The sequence below is a fragment of the Homalodisca vitripennis genome, chromosome 1 (genome assembly GCF_021130785.1).
Source record: "Homalodisca vitripennis isolate AUS2020 chromosome 1, UT_GWSS_2.1, whole genome shotgun sequence".
Classification (NCBI taxonomy): Eukaryota; Metazoa; Arthropoda; class Insecta; order Hemiptera; family Cicadellidae; genus Homalodisca; species Homalodisca vitripennis.
This window is the reverse complement of record NC_060207.1, coordinates 135,109,900-135,133,139: the sequence shown is the minus strand read 5'-3', so window position 1 is coordinate 135,133,139 and position 23,240 is coordinate 135,109,900. Positions and strand designations below refer to the sequence as shown.

The 23,240-nt window shown below is 33.6% G+C and overlaps 1 protein-coding gene across 1 annotated transcript in view; it reads right to left on the bottom strand.

Annotated features, from left to right (window-relative positions):
* LOC124353272 (WD repeat-containing protein 11-like) overlaps positions 1-17,742 on the bottom strand; it is a gene marked incomplete at its 5' end in the record, with an annotated part of 36,732 nt that extends 18,990 nt beyond the window's left edge. Inside the window, 7 exon segments of the mRNA XM_046803199.1 lie at positions 2,279-2,423; positions 2,454-2,594; positions 5,380-5,548; positions 7,694-7,874; positions 11,019-11,189; positions 15,871-16,021; positions 17,584-17,742. Coding sequence (XP_046659155.1) covers positions 2,279-2,423; positions 2,454-2,594; positions 5,380-5,548; positions 7,694-7,874; positions 11,019-11,189; positions 15,871-16,021; positions 17,584-17,742 — 1,117 coding nt within the window.
* Positions 17,743-23,240: the final 5,498 nt, after the last annotated feature.

Sequence of the window (23,240 nt, the reverse complement as noted above, 5' to 3'; positions counted from 1 at the left end):
CTGGTCCATTTCGACCAATCCATTGTCTACCGTATGTATCATTTAAATAGTTTTTCACATCATTAGAAAAATGTGGAGGTGCTCCGTCGTGCATAAACCATGCATTTATTCTGTTTTGAACAGGAATATCTTCCAAGAGGGTAGGCAGGTTTTGTTTTTAAAAACTTTAAGTACGCTACTCCATTAAGTCGATTAGGGAGGAAAAATGGACCAATCAAATTATCACCCAGAACACCAAGCCATACATTGACTGAAAATGTATGTTGAAAATGCCTCGTCGCAGTTTCATGTGGGTTGTCGTACGCCCAAGTTATGGGTATTACGAAAATTTACAATTCCATTTCTAGTAAAAACAGGATTCATCAGTAACGAGAATACGCCGAAGAAAATACTGATGTCGTAAACAATTTCTTCTTAACCAGCGGCAAAAACATCTTTCCGTTTATTAAGATCTTGCTGTAATAAGTCTTGAACACGTGTTATATGGAAATGGGTACAACTGTGCTTCATGAAGTGTCCGCCATACGCTTGACTGGCAAATATTTAACTGTCGTGATAATCGTCTGGTGCTTGTGGTTGGTGATAATTCTACAGCATTTATTATTGCTTGTTCATTATTATAGTTCCTTGCGCTACGTTGACGACCAGTATCTATTCGCTTTCGGTTTAAAGCTACCAGTTTCTCTAAGTCGTCTCTCCACAGCTTCAAATGTTTTGCGATCAGGTGTTCTTCGATGTGGAAAAAGTATCACGATATTCCTGAACTGCAGCTAAACCATTCTTGTTAACTTTGCCGTAAATCAGTATCATATCCGTATACTCTTCAAACGAATACATACCATTTACATTATCTGCCATTATTTACTAAGATAATTACATACACTTTTATAAAAATATTTAATAAAATATTTTTAAAAATAAATATTTAATAAAATATTTTATACACTTGTATAAAATATTTCCAAATAATCACAGGATCTCACAAAATACAATCTTCACACGCCACAATACAAAAACCTCCATAAAGGTTATTCAAATATTACTTCATGAACTTAATTGTTTGATCAGCTGATATTGCCAACCTTTGCAAAGAAAATATGACGATAAAAAGTGTTGAATAAAATGATCAGCTGTTACTCACAACCTAAACATTAGTTAATAATTTTATGCAGATAAGAATATGCATTTTTGTGCGTCTGTTTTATTTTTAAATAAAGCTAAATTTCAATACCTATTATTAATTTTTTTCCTAAGTAATTCACATGAATCTTTTCAGAATTAAATGTTCTACAAATCTGTTTAAGAAAAAATGACCTTTATTTAACATTTTATGGGAAGTAAATCTTACGTTAAACACAAAAATGTGTTATTTCTTTGCACCAATTCTTGTGTTTTACGTAAGATATCTCTGAAAGTATTGCAGTTACAGCTCTGGGACGAATTTTAATAAATTTTTCAGATATAAAAACATAAAAAACCAATCGTATTTGTATCTTTGTAACTACCTTTACCATTTTTATACGGCCTGACTTCACCAAGGGTTCTGAAATCCGGGCGAAATCTTTCGCTAGGCGTAACTCGCTAACGAAGCGTTTCCGGGCATATGGTTATATGAACTTTTTTACTTGTTTTTAGCTATATAGAATAAGCTCTCGATAGATTGCCGTTTAGTTTTGAATCACCCTGTATATATATATATATATATATATATACAAGGTGTTTGAAAAGTCTGGGTACGGCTTAATATTTTACAAACCATAGCAGATAACATCTATAAACTTTGCACAGTGTCATATGGCTATGTAAACTATTTTTCCTTGCTATTACCATGACATTGCCAACCATGGGGGGACGGCCCACAGAGGAAAACATGGAAATCTTAAATTAAAGCATGGGTCGAGTGATAGAGCTCATTTGAAAGAGCTCACTTAGTAGAGTTGAACGCCGCAAACCGCATCTCAAAAGGTTTATCCAATCAGAAATGGCGGGTTGTTTTAGGTACACATTGTGAAGTACATTATGCGCTGCCATTTCTGACTGGATCGTCGTATTCTGATGCGGTAGGCGGCGTTTCACTCTACTAACCGATGTGTTTTCACTGACTTTTTTAGTTAGCAAATTATGTCATAAATTTATAACACAATAAATAAAACTAAAATGAATTCGTCGTCTTTATGTTTATGAATTAACATAGTTACACACTAGCAGTACAACACATTTCGCTGTCTAGCTGGGATCACCTGTACCTTCTATCAAAACTTACTTAGTATTCACTTACCCACACTGTTGATAGGATCAGGCATATCAAGTGGAGAGGCCAACACTGTGGCAGCTCCTGCTTTCCTGCGTACCTTGACACTGACACTGCCAGAGTCGTGTAGACAGTACAACACATCTCGCTGTCTAGCTGGGATCACCTGTACCTTCTATCAAAACTTACTTAGTATTCACTTACCCACACTGTTGATAGGATCAGGCATATCAAGTGGAGAGGCCAACACTGTGGCAGCTCCTGCTTTCCTGCGTACCTTGACACTGACACTGCCAGAGTCGTGTAGACAGTACAACACATCTCGTTGTCTAGCTGGGATCACCTAATTTGTACCAATCAATTACAGTATAAGTAAATGATATAAATGCAGAGGTAATACCATAATTTTAGAATATAAGACAATGTATATCTTGACATCTAACTGAAGCTAGTAATTAAAATTAGTTAAGAACATTTTCTCGTGTTATGCCAGGCTCAGTTAATGGCAGACTGTTAACAAGTCCATTTATTGCATTGCCGTAATGGTAAAAAAATTAATCAATGATCACATAATTTGTTTTAGTAAATGGACATGCAAGCCACAACAGTAAGTACACTATTCAATACATTATTTTATCAACAACCAATTGTTTTAGTACTGCGAGAGTTAACATGGCTTATTTTCTTATAATTAATGTTAGATATATACAAGGTGCGTTAAAAAAGTAACAGGAATTTTTAAGTTTCACGGGTTTGGAAAGTCTGATTTTCAAGATTTGTTGTATTATGTTGGCTCCTGAAGTATAATCAAATTTCCAGCTGTATTTATTGTTTACTTTTTCAGTGGCAGCCGCTAAGTTAGACATACATATTTTTTTTTTTTTTTTTTGTTAAAGGAGAAGCCGATCCCCTTTTAAACCTTACTTTACTCGTCCTCATGGGCTACTGGCCTGTGTGAGGATCTTATCAAGCAGAATAAGAGGGAGAGTCGATACAGTACAAGGTCGATGGTACTGATAGAAAGGGCCGGTCACACACAGGATTCGATCCTGCGCTATCTCTAACTCAGACTCAAAGTCCAACGTCTTAGACCGCTCGGCTATCAGCACTCCCGATTATTTTATGAACTCAGTAATTTTTGTGTAAAAAAAAATAAATAAATCCAAGAATCTGTATCAAATTTTGCGTGAAAAATGAAATAAAAATTAAAAAGGTGTGGGAAATGTTAACAAAGGCCTATGATGTGTCTGCTGGTAAGTCACTGATGTTTTACTTACTCTTTTATTTCTGTTTTACATACTTCACTGATAATCAATAGGCTCATGCCATAGAATGTTTTAAATACTTGTAGTATGAAATGTGTGGCATCAAAATTCATAAAAAGTTTTGCATTTTGAACACGAACAATAGTGAATGTAAGTTGCTCAGGAGTCACTAAATGAAGTTAATGACCATGCAGAATTAAAGAAACATGTTGTAACAAGTGAGGAGGTATGGATATAACATTGAAACTAAGGCTCAATCATCCCAGTGGAAGCATTCTGGATCACCAAGACCAAAAAAGGCTCGACAAGTGCAGTTGAATTTGAAGGTTTATGCTCACTGTGTTTTTAGATTTTAATTACATAGTGCATTATTGCCACACGATCAAACGTTTAATAAGGAGTACTATCTGGAAATTCGCCATTTGCATGAAGCAAACCGAAAAAACACCCGGATTTGTGGCAAAACAATTCACGGCTTTTTCGAGAATTTTTTTCCAACAACAGTAGGCTACTGTAACGATGCCCCAGTTCCCATATTTTCCAGACATGGCGGCTCCATGTAAGTTTTTTTTATGTCCATAAATAAAGAGAACCTTAAAGAGCTGTTGTTTTACAATAATAGATGACATTAAAAATGCATCACTGAGCTAAAGGGTATCTCAAGGATCTAGTTTGAGAAGTGTTTCGAGGATAGGAAGAAGTGCTGGCACAAGTACATAATATCTAATAGGGTCTATTTTGAATGGAAATTCCCGTTACTTTTTGAACATACCTAATAATGTGAAATTTGTTTTTATTTTGCATGTCCAAAATGTTCAGCACAATTTATTCATTTTACACGATACGATCTAACTATATTTATTTTGTATTACTTTCTATTATAGTCAATATTTAACAATTAATTATCGTAAGAACGATATTACAGTTAGGTACTTAAAAACAATTTACAGTTACTAGAAAATAAAGTATTGCTTTATTTGTTAAATTTTTTTCCAAAAATCTGAATATGTGTCTATATATCTTTAAAAACTAGAATATATCCCAATTTTTACTAAAATTGTATCCCTGAATTCAAAAACCTTTAAGCATGGAGATGCTTCATTATCTTTCCATTTTCCATAACAACAAAAAAAGCTTGTTATAATATAATTTAAAGGTAAACAAACTTTGAAAATAGTTCCTTGGAAAATAAATTAATACCTTACTAATTAAAGAAGCTAAATAAAGTTAGATTGTTTAAGAATCACTCAATCAACTCATAATTTCATGTCAAGATTGTTAATTAAAAACTTAGAAAAAGACCACTAGCTTTGAAACAACTTTTTAGTAATCATAGAATTTTTATTATGAAAGAGTAATTTTTAACCTAACTGATATTTGTCAAAATACAGTACAACACCCTAATTTAAGTTTGGTAAACGTTTAATGTTGTGTTAAGATCTGTTGTGTGTTAAAACAAAATAACTTAATATTTACTTTTCTTCAGGCACACCTCGTTTATAACGATTTACAAGAGCATAAACATAAGTTTCTGTGTGTGGTTTAAATCTTTAACAATTTGAGAAAATGTTCTAAAATATAAACTTTTGTTAATGTCAATGGTGAACTCAACTGTTTTTCTAGGAAGTATAATATATCCAACTAACAGGCAGGAAAAATAATCTTAACTGCTTGGAATTACTATTAAAACTTTAAAAAGATTCTGATATGGTAATTTATTCAGCCACAACAGGCAGTTATGTTATATACATATTACACAATATATTACAACCTAATATTGCAAATAATCGGGTTAAAAAGACAACTAGTTTCTCTAGTGACTACAGGTGAGTAAAATGTTAGCCCTGCAACAGTTAAACTGACCTGAACAAAAGGTGTCATGGTCTTCTCGATAGTGACGATGCCGACAGTCTGGTTGATGTGCAAGTCGATGATCAATATGTCCCTGGGATATTGCAACAGCATGTGATGTCGCAGTGAACGGTGGTAGCTCAGTCCCAAGCACTCTGACACAGTCATTGTATCTTCAGGTCTGCACATACATTCCATGACAAATATTGACTTGTGAATCATACAGGGTGCGCCAGTGAAACGGGCGATTTGTAGACGAGTCCGGCTGCGTGATGGGAGGGGGGAGAAGTGAAGGTCACCGCTATTCTTGTCCTCCCTACTGGGAAGTTTAGTCGCCATGCAGCGTTGGTCCGGTGAACAGCGTTGGTCCGGTGAACAGCGTTCGCTGTTAAAGCCTTTTACACTGGCGGTGAAAGTTACGTCGGTGCTCAACGTGCTTTTCGCTGTCATTTCCGCCTGCCTCCTCGTGCTCCTGTGCCATCAGCCCACGCTATTAAAGGCTGGATTCAGAATTTTGAATCGTCAGGTTCAACAACCAAAAAAAAAGGCGGATCAATGAAAACAGTGCGAACACCTGAGAATGTGAATGCAGTGCGCACAGCAGTGGAAAGAAGTCCACGTCGATCTGCCCGACGCCATAGCACAGTATTAGGGATTTTCTTCACTTCGGTAAGAAGAATTTTGCATAAAGATTTGAATTATCATCCCTACAAATTACAAATGGTGCAAGCTCTCAACGTACAAGATTATGGTGTTCGGTTGCATTTTTGTGAGCAAATGTTACAGTTGATTGAGGATGAACCAGAGCTCATCCATAATCTTTGGATGAGTGATGAAGCGCACTTTAATCTGAGCGGGTTTTGTAAATAAACAAAATTTCCGGTATTGGGCACCAGAAAATCCTCAGTCCCATGCATGAAAGGCCTCTCCACTCAGCTAAGGTCACTGTGTGGTGTGCGATATCGTCAAGAGGAATAATTGGCCCATATTTCTTTGAGGACGATAATGGGAATGCAATTACAGTTAACTCACAGCGTTATCTTTATATGCTGCAACACTTTTTTGTTCCTACACTTCAAAACTTTCCAGTGAATGAACAAACGTTTTTCCAACAAGATGGAGCTACCAGTCATACGGCAAGAGTGGTTATGAATGAACTGTCAGCTTTGTTCCCGAATCGTCTTATCAGCAGGAATGGGGACATTTCTTGGCCACCACGATCGCCAGATCTCTCCGCATGCGATTATTTCCTGTGGGGTTATTTAAAAGCAAAAGTTTTTTGAAACCCGACCTGCATCTGTAATGGATCTGAAGCAACGAATTCGTGATGAAGTGAATGCTATTCCTTTGAGAATGCTCCGAGACACTATGGATAACTTTCGTTCAAGACTGGATCAATGTCTAAATTCTAATGGGCATCACTTAAGTGACACAATTTTTAAAAAGTAAACTGTAAATCACGTTTGGGTGAGTTTAAACTAAATTTCCAGTTGTGTACTTTAGATTTTTAGTATTAAATGATTTTTTCCAATATGCAGGTCAAGTCATTACACCTCATTAAAAATCGCCGGTTTTGACTGGCTCACCCTGTATTATACTCAGTAACAATTTTTCACAGAACCAGAAGAAAAAATGTAAAAATTATTTAAGGAATATTGTTTTAAGTTTATTCTGTCATAAGATGTCATCAACAATCAAGTTTTAAAACTGTTATTAACAGATCAAAAAATAAAAAAATATATATATATATTACTGTAATCGTTTTTACGAATTAGTTAAGATAAGAGCAAAATGCATGGAATACAATTACAATAGAGTATACAATTCCTACAGTCTGAACCCAATCATTTATATCTTCAAACTTTGCAATTATCAACCTCTCATAGACCTACTACAATATTGTTAGTTTGGTATGCATTATTCTGATGCTTAACATATGTTAAACAAAAAACAAATTACGTTATAAATTCAATAAAAATTGTTAACTTCACAAAATTGGACTCTCTGCCCTATGTAAGACCAATATGGACAACCCAGATATAAGGATAAACAAGGTGATACATGAAGTTCTACTGTATTAAAAAGATGTTATTTTTAAAATAACTAACAATTTTTTGTGTACAGACATGTATTTCTTTGCCAACCATAAAAATTTATACACAACATTTTAAAAGTAACTGTCAGTAAAATTATTTCAATGTACCCATGTAACTTTCAAAGACACAATATGATGGAACATTTTCAAAACTATTTTATCTTTATGAAAAAATTGCCTGATTCTAATGAAGTTAGATCATTACAAACTATATAACAATGCGAAACTTACCTTGGCTTGCTATCGCCAATCACAAGTCCTTTCATCAACTTCTTGAAGCGTTCTCTGGCACGATTGATGTCCTCGGACTCGCCCATGCGTGGGCTTGAAATGTAGAACTTCCTCCCATTAGATGAAGGAATCTTGTTTGGGTTGAAATCATCCAGAAATAGAATGCAGTCCGTACACATAACTGAAAACATATATATTAATCACTTTCCAGAAACAATATATAAAATTCACCAAGTATCCTTCGTTAATAAATGCTTTCTGTTTTCCATGGCTACTTATCTGATGCAACATACAATACACTAATTTCTAAATACATGTGTGTGTGTGAGGGGGCGTGCACATGTGTGTTTGTGAGTTAAAAGTATGGATATACTCTGCTTAGTTTTTGATGGATAAGGATGGAGGAATAGAACTCGAGACACCTTTCTAGGAAATAGTAATGAACTTTTTAGTCACTATTACAACTTTGCTCGTTTCCACAAATTGGATTTGGAGGGGGGAAGGGGGGAGCTCAAAATGTTTAAATATAAAGACCCATTGAGTGACACCTCATTTGAAAGATCTTGATAAAAGAATAAGAAAATGGAAACTAGAGCTTTCTATCTCAACCCAGTACAAAATGGCAGCTAATTGAAATTAATTAAAAATTAATTGAGGAATACGTGAACATCCACATTCAGAAGGTAAATAACTTCAATAGACAACCACTTTCCTTACAAACTCAAACCTGTTTTACAGTTATTACCTGCTGCAAGGCACGCCTCCCTTTTCAATTTTGAGGAAGTCCAGTGTCATGTTCAGTTTCTGGTTGGAATTAACAAAGTTAAGAAGTGTTTTTATGATACTTTATGTTGAAATGGAGTGTTTAAGTGAACAAGAGCTTATTATGATCCTGACGATGCGAGGCTACGGAGACCAGGTGAGATCTTATGATGAAGTAAGGAATTTATTTAATGACACTTAGCCCAATCAAAACCCTGTATCTAAATTAGGAGTTCAAAAACAATCAAATGTTTCCAGGAAACAGGCAGTGTTAAGGCCGCCCCAAACCTGCACGACCAAAATCGGCTACAAACGAAGCATTGTCACTTGACGCTTTACAGTCTGTTGTAGAAGATCCTCATGCCTCAAAAAAAATGTTTCTCGAATATTAGGTATATCTATTTCAAACATCAGCGTACAAAATTAATTTACTTCATGAGCTAAGTGAGGACAATTTTGATCGTCGAGTAGAATTTTGAGAAATAATGATGCAGAACATTGATAATAATAAAATTAGATTAAACAACATTGTTTTCTCAGATGAAGCAATTTTCATGTTAAACGATAACATTAGCAGACACAACGCTCGTTAATGGACTGATGTTAACCCTCATTGGATGACAGAGCAACATACCCTGCACCTGAAAAATTAAACGTTTGGATTGGCATTGTGAGGGATCAGTTTGTTGGGCCCTTTTTTATTGATGGAAACCTTAATGCCAAAGTATACCAGGAAATGTTACAAAATCAGATTTATGCAGCTATCCGAGTAGCTACAAACAACTGTAATGAAGTTTGGTTCCAGCAGGATGGAGCATCTCCACACTATAACCTGCATGTCCACGAGTATTTGAACAATATTTTTCCAAATCGCTGGATAGGCAGAAGAGGAAGGTAAACTAGTAGCCACCAAAATCGACAGATCTATCTCCACTTGACTACTTTGTGTGGGGTCACATTAAAAATAACGTCTGTAAAACAAAACCCCAGTGCATTAATGACCTTAGGAACAGAATAATAGCGGAAAGTCAAAAAATCCTGTGTGAATCCATACAGCGTGCCGTTTCAGGTTTCTACAACAGGCTTGGACATTGTAAAACTGTCCTGGAACAGCAGTTTGAACATCTGATATAAAAAACACAGGTTAGTAAGTTTTAGCCATTTCATTGCTTAACGTAATTGTAATTACTAGTATTACAGTAACTTTACATTTTAACATTTTAACCCTCTCCCGCTCGCATTGTTTCCAGGCGTTCACGGTGCTTCTAACCTCAATTAATTCGCTCTGCCGGTCGCCCTCGGTCAAAATACACGGCGCCTCAACTTACACACGTTCTGTCATTGCAATTAACTATAATTATATATATATTAATTATTTTACTACATATTGGTTCAATGAAGTTGATTGTACGAGACCATGGAGGGGGCACACGGACAGCTGGGCGCTGGTGGCGCGGGGTTGTTTGTTGCGCAGTTACTTGGTGAAGGTCATTGTCTGGCTCGCCGTCACTGCCACTGCCACTGTGATCACTCCGAACTACATCCTCAATGCCACCAACTACTTCACAAGGCTCTGGTACATCACTACACTCACTTGAATCGTCGCAATCACTACTAATAATGAGATCGATTTCACTGTCACGAAGTGTAGGATTACAACCCGCCATTGTTTCCGCACAACTAATATAAATAGCAAAATAATGGAATAAATCTACTGTAAAAGTAAAGTAAATGGTCTCCTGATGGCAAACAACCCGTAGTAGTACAAAATATTGCTACTCGAGAGCAGCACTTATCGGCTCTAGTTGATTCAGCAGTGTGTGCCGATCTGTGCCGTTTAAGCTGCAGTGGCTATGTGGTGGCCGTGCCGATTCATGCCTTGCGAGCGGGAGAGGGTTAAACTGCTCTCCAAAAAGCCCATTTTGGGGAAATGGTTCGTTTTGTTTCCTAGAGAGGTGTCCTGAGTTTCATTTTTCTATCTTTGTGTAGTGAAGGTTGAGCAGTATTCATCATGCTTTTAACTTAATTTCAACGAGCTGCCATTTTGTACTGGGTTGAGATAGAAAACTCTAGTTTCCACTGTTCTTATTGGGTAAAATTGTAATATTGACTAAAACGTTCACTTCTATTTCCTAGAAAGGTGTTGCGAGGTCAATCCGTCCATTTTTATCCAAAAACTAAACAGAGTGTATCCATACTTTTAAATTACACTGTATATACATATCATGTAATGATGAGTCATGTGATATATGAAAATATATATATATTCATATATCATTTACATGTCAGCTAACAGTTGTGTCTGTTTATTTACAATATCATAATTATTATTAAACATTTGTATGCAATATTTTTTAGTTTTAATATGAACACTATAGATCTAGTAACACACAAAAGTCAGAAAAAACAATGTTCAGAAGAAAATTATTTATTCTGATCAATTATAAATAAAATGAAACATGTCTAACATCCAACTTTTAGTCTAATACTTTCTGATTGGGTTGATATAAAATATATAATATGACATACATTTTCAATTCTAAACATTAGGAGAGGTACTCACAAGCAATCTCAGCATTGTTAAATGGGTTGAACTGAAAAAAGAATATGTTGTCCAAAAAACCCTTCTTCCAGAGTTTCGTTTGCTTGTTGATGTCCCACATGACGAGATAGTATGGAGCATGCAGAGTGGCTAGCAGGAGCTCATTCCTTTCCCCAGGTACCCACTCCATCCCTACAGGCATACCAACATTGTATTATCTGATAGTTACACATTTGCATTATTAGTTCCATTAAAAATCTATTGAATAGAAAATAAACAACGCTGATGCAACTGATGTGAAAATAAACTAAAAACTGCCAATGCTTCTTAGAATGTCTTTTCTTACATTTACATTTCTCATACGTGCAATAATGCTATACTTTTCTGTCTGTATGTATCTGGAAATTTTTGTGATTTTGAATTTTTTAGAACTTAATTACTATTTGGAATCCAGTGATCTTTTAAGTTTCTTTGAAGGAGTCTATGCTGAGACGGTAAACTGCTTTCATTATTAAAATCAGCCTAGATATTAGATATACATATATTCATGCGTCATAAGTGTTTTTAACAGACATACTCAATTCAATTTATTTACAATAAAACCCCACATGTACAACAAGTTATATGCATTCTTACAAAAAACTACAAAAGCCCATAAAGGTTTAACTGTAATCAATATGGAACAGTACTCTTTATTTTGATGAGATTGATTTTCACTTATGAGCAGCCTCTAATTAAATATTAAAGAAACAAATGTGTTTTAGTTTATAGTATTAACAATTAATTGTTACAATAATTATAAATCAATATATATATATATATATATATATATATTGTTATATGGTTATTTAAATGCATATGTGACAGATATGGCCAAATACAAAATATTTGAATCGTAAAAAGTAAGGGCTCAGTGGTATAATGGTAGCACATTCACCCAGCAAGCGAGAGATCCGGGTTCGAGTCCCGGCGGAGCAAGTACTTTTTGTGATTCAATATTTATTGAAATTATATATATATATATATATATATATATATATATATATATATATATACACACACACACACACACACACACACACACATATATACATATATAACATGGAACTATATAATAAAATTAACAAACTTTGAATCAGCTACAATAAATTATATACATAGCAACATTTTATAAAGCTGTAGAAACACAGACTTTGGTCAATAATACAAAATAAATTAAATAAATTTACAAAGCTTTACAAACAAGAGCTTGGCTATTTTTAATTGCAATTAAAACATGTCTAACAATATTACTATATTTTTAACAGCGCAACTAATAAAAACAATACAATAATTTATATTTAACAGCAACTTATTTAAATTTACAATGCCAATAACATTAATGGTTGTGAGCTTAAGTGTGTGTATTGTTCAACATTAAAAATTGCTTTATTTAAATTTTTACTTCCTGATGAGTATTACAATCTCGAAGATCCTCAGGTAACCTATTAAAAAGTATTGGAATTAATCTATGCATGCTTCTTTTACTATAGCCACTGTTAATTCTTGGCACTATATAATATCTTTTCCTTGAACAATATTTATGGATGTTAATAGTCTTATATTCAAGAGAAAAACAAAAACCAACATAATTAATAGAAAAGAATAAAATACTTCAAATCCTTCTTTGAAAGTCCTTTACTTGTAGTAATCTTGTGTCTACTGCACTTCGCCATGATCTATTTCCATATTTTATAATTGATTCACATACAAACATATATATATATTAAGTTTAAAGTATTATATAGCAGATATTGTTTTAAATTCTCAGACATAATCTTATTTGTTGATGTATTTTATTAACATGAAAAATCCCATTTGAAATGTTAGTCTATGGTTATTCCCAAATAACAAAAGTTTACAACCTGTTCCAGTACATCACAACTGCAGATATTATTAATATGTAAACAATCGTGAAGACAAGAATATGTATACAGTTTTATATTAGCTTAGATACTATTTACTGTAGGGGAATGGATATGCATGACTTGATTTTTTTCCCCATTCATAACCAATCCATCATGGCACCACATTGTTAGCTTGGTTAACCCATGATGTAATTGTCTTTCTGCATCCAATACATTGTCATGGGCTAATACAATGGCAGTGTCATCTGCTTACATGTATATTTTTGCATATTTCATCAAATTTGGTATTTAATTCACATACAACAAATATAGTATAGTTCCCAGAATACTCCCCTGTGGTACTCCTAAATGTATTAATGCTCTGCTGGTATACTTGCTGATTTTAACAACTAATTTCCTATATTCTAAATAACTCATGAACCAATCTTTCAAATATCAATTTTAATTCCACTTTTCTCAGGTACTTCGAGTATTTTGCAATGCTTCAGGGAGTCAAACTCTTTCAAAAAATCAAAATAGTCATAAGTATGTGATTGTTTTATTTAATCTATTTGTAAAATCTGAAAAATTACTTAGTAGATCATTGGTGCCTTTACCTCTTTGATGAGTGTATTGACTTAATGTTATAAGGATATGTTTTCTGCCATATACTTTGTTAAATAATCCCCAACATACCTTTCAATTATTTTATCTAATACATACAATACAGGATGAAGTTCTTAAATTCTTTTTGATCTTCTCTCTTGTACATTGGCTTTACTATTGAAGTTTTAAGGTATTCAGGAAATTCTCCACTTTTAAATGATATGCTAATCATTTTTGTAATTAAGGATAAAACTACAATCTTGATGTCTACAATTTCAATATTACCAATACCTGAACCTACTTTTTCAATTCATTTATAATATTAATAACTTCTCCACTACGTGCATTTTGTATATAAAATTATCTCAAATTTATATGCATATTCTCACTCTGCTCGTCCATATTTCAAGATGTTAATTATGTAAGCAATGTTTCAATATGATGTGAACCAGAAGACTTGGATGTTCGTTATGACACCAGCTGTGTAAGCCTAAGAACTAAGATCCAATAATGTCTTTTCATGCCCAAACTCTTTATGTCAGTCCTGCACACATTTACCCAAGTATCTTTATTCAGTTGTTCTCATAGTACCTTCTACTTTCAATGCTTTGTGGCTGCTATCTCTACTGTCAAAGCTCTAAGGGTTGCCTTAAAATCTGTAATAAGCTCTGTACTTCCGGCTATTTAAGGTTCTCAGTTTCTTTAACCCTTCAACGCGTTTTGCCGTACTAGGTACGTCATGGACACTTTCACTTGAGATCGCGTTTTGCCGTACTGAGTACGTCATGGAGTAGTCGGTTATTTTTGTAGCTGTAACAGACAACTATCGAATGTTTTCAATGAAAAATGTATACCAATCGAAAGTAGAAGATTCAAACTTTTGATTAATTGAGTCGATATCTCGAAAAAATCGATCTTTAGAAAAAATATCTGAGAAATCAGCTGCATTCAAGACGACGTCATTGCCGTGCACCCGATCGTTTTGTCGGCTTACGTTTGTTGTTGTTTACAGTCATTGTTAGTGTGATGGTTATGTTCTACTGACATATTTTTTGTGTGTTTTATGTTCCTTTGTTTAGTTATTATTATTAGTTATGCTTAGTATTAGTTTTACAAGCTAACTATATGGTTTTGAAGAAGGAAATCCCGTTTTGACAGGAACAATTTGTTGTGTTTTACAAACATGAGTCGGGAATGTTTTGTAGGTAAGCTAGCTTTTAGGGAAATATTTTTGCATATTTTAGGGAATTTATTTTAAAACTGTTATCGGTTTTGTAAAATATTTTAAAATCAATCGAAAATGAGTAATCTTGAAGGACACCTAGTGGAAAGAGACAGTAAAATTGACAGACTTTTGAACCTTGAATCAGATGAAGATTTCGACGATGGATATGACAATGACTTTGCTCAAGCTGAGTTTGAAGTATTAGACTTAGGACAAAATAGTGATGATGATATTGAAAATAGGCTAGGTGAAAACATTGTAGTACAAAATGAGTTCAATGTTGTTGAAAGAGGAGGAGGTGATGCATACCTAAATGTAGGCCTAGGCTTACCTGGTTTTTGAATCATTGTAAAGTTAATAAAACTAACCTAAAGTAGGTTAATTTTGTTTAATTTGGCTAATTCTAAACACTAACAACATAATAACAACAAAATAATTATAAACTTGGGTAATTTGCTTATATTATTTATAAAACACAAAATCTCTAAAAAACCGCCAGAAAAATCAACGCAGGAGGGGGTATGACCATGAAAAAAAAATAAACGCGTTGAAGGGTTAACTTTTGTCATAATGATCCCAAGGCCACAATATTTAATTTTATATTCTTATTTTACTTTTGAAAATTTATGTATCCATACTACTGATTTATGTGCCATTCAACTACTTTTAGCCCATTCTATTGACCAATTCTGAACTGGTTACTGTGGTAAGAAAGATAAACACTATACTAAAGTAAAGAAAAGAAGGAGGGACCCTCAGCAGTCCATGTCAGTCACACTAAAAAACATCTTGTATCTGTGCATCAGGCTATGGCAAATGTAATACAGACAACATTGTCCCAATTTTTGCTACCAAATTTGATCAACTATCAAATCATACGTCTAATGAATGAAAAATGTATAATTGAAAGAGTAGCTCTAATAGTCCTTCTTATGGCTCAATGTTTTGGGCTAGAGAGCTGGAATCGAATGTACAACACCCCCCCACATACACACATGCACGCTTGTGCACACACACACACGCACGCACGTACGTGCACACACACACACACACACACACACACATCATCCTCTCCCTTACAAGCACATTCAGTTTCACTCCACTGGTAGTGAATTGTAATTTTTAAAAGATGTTCATTACCAAACAGTGAACGTACCGAGTACTGGTTTGTTTCCATCCTGCAGGACAACTAAAGGAGTCCCAATTGTAATGTCCCAGTGAATGATGTGTCCTGTCATGTCTGAGGACATTAGTTCCACCGAAGCAGATTCATCAACTTTGCTTCTTACTCGATGACTCCACAACACCTGTCAACAATTTCCAGTACATAATATTATATCTCATAATTAATTAATAGCTTTAGTTAATATAATGGAAAATATATCAATCATCTCTATTTTTGCTTGAAATAATATGTCAATAACAATAATAGTGACATCTTTTTTGACCTTATATGACCACGATTTTCATACCGTAATAGAACAACTGAGTTAAGTTAGCTAGGCTAAAGAAATTTTTTTAAAACCACTGATAACAAAGAGCTTCACTCAATATTTGTAAAATTTAGCTATTTTAATGAACATAACAATTATTTTACTGATGTCAAGGATTACAAATCTTCAACAAACCAATCCTTCAGCAATGCTGTCATGTTACTAGCTTAGACATTAAAAATTAAACAAGGTTAAACACACAGGAGACTTCACATCAGCATGTGGGGCTTCACATTTTTTCCACAGCGGACAACATCCTGACCTGCAGTCCATTCCCAATGGACTGATGTTTACCATATACAATTTCAATGCAGAAGTAATAGAGATGTAGTTTCAAACCCATAAGTTAAAAAAATATCATGTATACAGACAAAAACATACAAAGACAGAAATCGGCTTTTTGTCATCAACTGGTGAGAGAAATATTGTGGCAGTTAGAACAGTCTGTTATTAACCAACAAAGTAGAATAGTGAAAGAATTATAGTTCAAAATAATAGTTTTATTTTACATTGCATTTTTACAATCAAACAACAACTACTTGTAGTTATTTAATTGACAGTTGTTTAAATAAATATAACACAAATTTCAATGTATAAATATGCTTCCTAAATTAAACAAGCTTAAGAGGAATGATTGCATTACGTTTCAGACACTTTGAGATTATAACAAAGGTAATAATCTGCTTCAAGACATGTTTCACCACTATAACAAATTAGTAAAATATCCTACTATCTCAAAATCAGTTTTATATACATTCTACCAGATTACATTACTATTTTAAAATTAGTCTTTTAATAAACAGAAAATAATAAATCAACTAGTTTTATGAACAAAGAAATTACAATTTTTCAAGCTATTCATTTTTTACTGTGAATTTTAATCTTTGTTTGATGACACTTACATTATTTACAATAGCCTTGTGCCTATCTAGACACTGTACTGGTTGCATGTTGGTTGTATCCATCACCACAACCGTATAGTTGGACCCATAAGCGACCAGACCATTGTAGCTCCTATGAAATAAAACTGATATATTATATTTTATACAATTAAAATAACATTATTTACAATAGCCTTGTGCCTATCTAGACACTGTACTGGTTGCATGTTGGTTGTATCCATCACAACAACCGTATAGTTGGACCCATAAGCGACCAGACCATTGTAGCTCCTATGAAATAAAACTGATATATTATATTTTATACAATTAAAATAACATTATTTACAATAGCCTTGTGCCTATCTAGACACTGTACTGGTTGCATGTTGGTTGTATCCATCACAACAACCGTATAGTTGGATCCATAAGCGACCAGACCATTGTAGCTCCTATGAAATAAAATTAAAATATTATATTTTATACAATTAAAATAACATTATTTACAATAGCCTTGTGCCTATCTAGACACTGTACTGGTTGCATGTTGGTTGTATCCATCACAACAACCGTATAGTTGGACCCATAAGCGACCAGACCATTGTAGCTCCTATGAAATAAAACTGATATATTATATTTTATACAATTAAAATAACATTATTAAACTTAATCATAAAGAAACATGTAAATTACAGCTGTGTATTTTTTAAATTAATTACAAATTAATTTTAAATTTATATGGAATGCAGCAAAAATAAGTTAGACAATGGAATCAAGAGACACAAGAAAGCTGAAGGAAACAGGATTTTTCCGGACATTTGCCATCGTTAAGTGAAACAAGAAAACAGTAACACTACGTTTCGAGATCTGCAATCTGATCTCTTCTTCAGGTAAAGAACTAACCTAATACATAATTACAAAACTAGGTTAAAATAAACAAATCTTACTAAAGCGTTGTGGCACGCCTGAGTCAGGAATCCACAACCTACATGTTGTATGTCAACTTCACTAACACTAAAGACATGCACTTAATAAAAAAACTATACAAAACACCAATCATTAAACTAAACTAAGGAATACAGGTTCACAATATGTCTTCACTCGTCTACTAACCATTTACGACTGACCAGAGGGGGTAGCCAATGGTAATCGTGACGGCCGGCTAAAACAAGATGGCGGAAATAACAAGGGAAGGGGAACAGGAATGGGCCCTTTCGTTATTTATTGGTTTCATGCGAGATGAAACTTCTTAAAACCATATTGTGACTCCGCATTGGTTTATTGCAAATATCCGATCCGTTTGATACTTTTGGTATTCTCTTTAGTTCATTTTTTTAGAATTGGCAACCAAAAGCGGCCTAATCTCGACTGGATGGTTGGACTGAATTGGTTGGTCTGCCAATTTAATGTATGTTGCCTCAATTAATTTCCTTTTGAAGAAATGTGGTTTCCCGATGTATTATGTGGGCTTCATCCCAATTCATATGATGGTCTTCGGACCAACAATGGTGTGCAATTTTTGACTTTTCTGTGAAACCCTTTCTCGTGTTTTCTTTGTGTTCTTTTATCCTTATGTTTAGTGGTCTTTTTGTCTCGCCTATGTATTCCCTTATTGCAGCTACATTTTATACTGTAAAACACAGTTTTTGGAATCCTGTGTGCCATTTTTTGGTTTTGTTTTTACGAGACTTTGTCTTAAGAGTGTTGTGTGTTTTAAACGCGGGTTTCTAATGTTTGTACTTGTCTACCTACTCTTCTAATTTTTCTCCGATAATCCCGGCACATAAAGGGATTGACATAAACGCAAATTTTATGTTTCACTTAACCGATGGCAAATGTCCGGAAAAATCCTGTTTCCTTCACAATCCTTCCATCGTCAAAAAATAACCTTCAAACAAAGGACAAAGAAAAGCTGTTAAGCGTTGTCACCCTTAAGGAATATTGCATAGACATAGGATAGAAAATTAAGCTCCAGGTATTGAAATAGTAAGAAAAAAAACATTTTTTGGGGGGGGGGGGTGGGGGGGGGGGGGGGTGGGGGGGGGGGGGGGTGGGGGGGGGGGGGGGTGGGGGGGGGGGGGGGTGGGGGGGGGGGGGGGTGGGGGGGTTAATTTACATTATAGATGTGAAATTAATTGTAACACAAGTAATATTCATCGTAATTATATCTTTCAATTAGAAGTCCATCCGCAATCAATCTTTGCTGACAACTATTCACTAATAATTGATTCGATTGTACCAATCGCACCGTCAGCAGTCTTTTAAAATTGAGTTTTTATAATAATATAAGAATAAAGTTACATAATGAATTGGAATAACTAATAATAAATGCAAGAAATAAAACTGTATGAAAATTGAATCTGCACATTACAAAAGGATATTAACAAAATCAATAATAAATATTAACAGAGGCCTGTGTCCCTTTAATAGCAAGTTTATTATAATATTTTTGTGGAAAATTATAAATGTTTTAGTTTTTTCAAATTTATAAAATGGAAATTTGCTAATAAACCTTGTATTATAATGATATATAAGCTTATGGCCAGTTGTTTAAAATGGTTAATTTACTATTGCAATAATAATTATAAACTTAAATACGTGTCATAATTTAGGGATGTTTAGTCATGAGTTTAATTATATTAACCATTTAAAGTTTAAAAGATACAATAAGCATAACATTTAATGCTCATCCATTTGTGGAGATTTTACAGAGTATTGCCTCGAGCATAAATAATTCCGTTCTTTAAAATTCCATTACAGGACGGCACACTAAAATATTTAAAATATTCAAAACACAAAACTGTTATTATATGTACACGATGTTTGCTCCTATTTTCTACTGTGATATCCCTCTTTTAACATGCTATAATTTTATACTAAAACTAGATGTCCACCTTTTGCAATAAGTTTAATCACTTTAAGGACTGTGGTTTATTTAAAAATATATATATTACTGGTCCCTTTTTATTTTATATAAAATAATTACACTATATGAAGAATCTTGGGAGCATTGGAAAAAGTTCATTACAGCACTGGTAAATGAATACAAATTTTCCAATATTAATTTTATTATTGCTATGTTAATAAAATTAAATATTGGAAATTTTGTGTTTCATTTACCAGTGCTTCAATTACACTATACTTAATAATCCTATAAAAACTTTATATACAATAAATTAGTCTTTGCACAATGAGAAGTTTCAAAACTTCCCCCTAGTGTAATAACTAAAATATAGTTTTATTTTGCAGTGTTTATACGACGTAATTCAGATGAAGGTACTCTATTATGTCTAGGCAACAATGACAATTGCAGTACACATAACAATAAGCAGGTGAAACAAAAAACTTAGTATAAGATAGAAGTCTTGCCTCACAGATGAGAAAGCACTGAAACTCTGAAATGCTTCTTAGCAAATACAATGGGCCTGCCTTACTACCATTAAAGTCTCATTAGAATAGGCTGTTCCATTGTCCGCATACTGTACTTATTACTGAGCCCAACTTGTTAATACATTTTTGACATTTAAGTAATCTACAGGACAAGAAAGTGTATCATGACTCGTAGTAATTTGATAACCGATTATTCGAGCGCCTGTTGTAAAGAATTATTCCTCCAACTATAAACATCCTCCAACTAGGTTAAGTTTTATTTGCGTTAGGTTATAACGTTTAGTTTACGTAGATTCAATTCAAGGGGTAATTTTTGAGCCCTAAATTAGATTTAAAAATCAGGGTACGCCTACCTTTAATTTTTATTCTGATTCATTAATTAGATGTACGGAAATTCCTTACCATAGAGTTCTTCAATCGGCGAGTTACAAAACCCCTAATGCATTCAGCTTATCGAGTGGATTCATACACAAATACCCAAGAATAGTTAAGTTTTAAAATTGTATGTGAAACCTAAATTGACAATTGAATATGGGGTGTTCCATTACAAAAATTAAATTTGGCTGCCATAGGAAATGGTGTTTTTTCAAAAGAGTCTTAGAAATCTATTTTTAAAGCAAACAAAAAATTAAGAACCGTTCTTCGTTTAATGTTCTTCATCGTACGTACATTTAAAAATGTACCAATACAACCCACGTTAAACAATCATTCTGCATAATATTTATAGATCAATCACCACGAAAATTGTAAGGCCAATTAATTCTTTATAGCTTTCTTTAATCTTTTGACAAACATTGAGTACTTAAATATTGATAGGTATTCATCCAACGTATTCGTGCGATGAAGAAGTTCAAAACTTAAATAATAAAACATGTTGCTACGTTTCTACATAGCTATGTAGATATGTAGTTTGATCTGTTCCTAAGACGAATAACTAATGATTATATAGACTGCAAGCTGGATTAAAACAAAAAAATCATAACCAAAGCGTTAAGACGCGTAAAATCATAACTAAAATGTTGTGTGTCAAACCCATTCGTACAACTTATCAAAATGCCTTAGTAAACACTTATACCAATCTACTATAAACTTAAAGTACGCAAAAGTGAGGCACTATAACTCAGTAATTACACCAGAGTGTTCTTGTGACATGGATCAAAAGTTGGTATGGAACAATGCAAAAAAGAGAAATGATAATCATTAGAACATAGTAGGTGTAGACATTACTGGCATTACTAAAATTATAGACCCATAAGTAACTAGGAATTAGAAAAGTGCACTAATATACATCCTGACATGGAAGAGGGAGAGAGACCACCCATTCTCGATTGGGGCCACAATGTAAATGCTAATAGGGGCACCGGGAATAACTTAGAAGATTACATACAAGGGCCGGAAGTAGAAATTGTATTCTAAAATAGACTTTTTAGACCAATGATGAATATATATTTTTAATCGTGTCAATAAGGAACATTCTACTATGGTGTGTGAAATAACTCAAATTGATTTGAACAAAAAATCATCCTTCACGCAGTGAACTTTAAATAAGAGGAAGTGGAAATTTCATTTCAATTTTGAACCTTCTAAAATAGCGTTTCATTAAAACATACCTTAAAAATTTCGACTTCTTGTTCCAAATTATAATAGGACTCCATCATATTACGTCATAAGTGCGTTTCAATAAGATTTTTACAGAACAAGATTATCTACTATATCTCCAATCTTGTCTAAAAATATTGTTATTTCGAATTAAATTTAAATATATTTATTAAAATGTTGAAAGTCCATGCAGAGCAATTTTGTGTATTTTATTTAATACTTCATAAATGCTGTTTCACTTTCAAAATTCTTACTACAAAATATTGCTCTTTTAATCTTAAATTCCAATTATTTTGAAATGGATCAGGAGATTGAAGTACCTTTGCAGCGATTATCATTAAATTTGGAAATGTTTATTATGCCATTAAAAATGGTGTACCTATGACGACCTGTTATTCAATAGGAAATCACGAGCAAGTTCGTGAGTAAATGTTAGTTTGAGGTATAAAAGGCTATTTTCGAGTTTTTACTTTATTATTAAATAAATTAATATTATTAGAACTAAACACTTTATAGAAAGATACGAAATATTGCCGTAAAAATTTTTCAAATAACTTGATGTTCATTACAAAACAGAAACTTAAGTTCAAACTCCCTGAAGCAACAGTTTGCGGGCAAGGCGGTGAGGCGTATTGTTGCAGAATATAAAGTTTAAAACTGGAGTTCCGGAGCTTTGAAACTTATTGTAAACGACAAGGCTATTGTACAGATATTATAGAATGCCTCCATTTTCCTATATTTAAGTTATCATTGGATTAAACCTTTCTGAGACTATAAACAAGGCAATATTTAATATATTTTATTTAGGGTCCTTTGTATACTGTCTAGGACTAGTATCTGATAGGACCTCTAATTGTACATAAATAGTAAGGTAAATTGTAAGGATTCTGGTGACAGGATATTCAGGATACGTAAGAGTTGGAGTACTGGAGCTGCATTCTGCCGAGATTTCCATACTAAATTCAACCATAAAGAGGGTAATAGTGCAATAGTACCACACTGTCAGGGAAAGAGCACCTCTCACGTTCAGACTTGCCTCACCAATTCCAACCATATTCATCCGCAGTAAACTACCTTATCGACCTATATTCACCATAAGGAGAGAATAGTTCATAGTGCCAAACTGTTAAGGAAGGAGCATCCCTCATCGTTTAGAATTTCCTCAC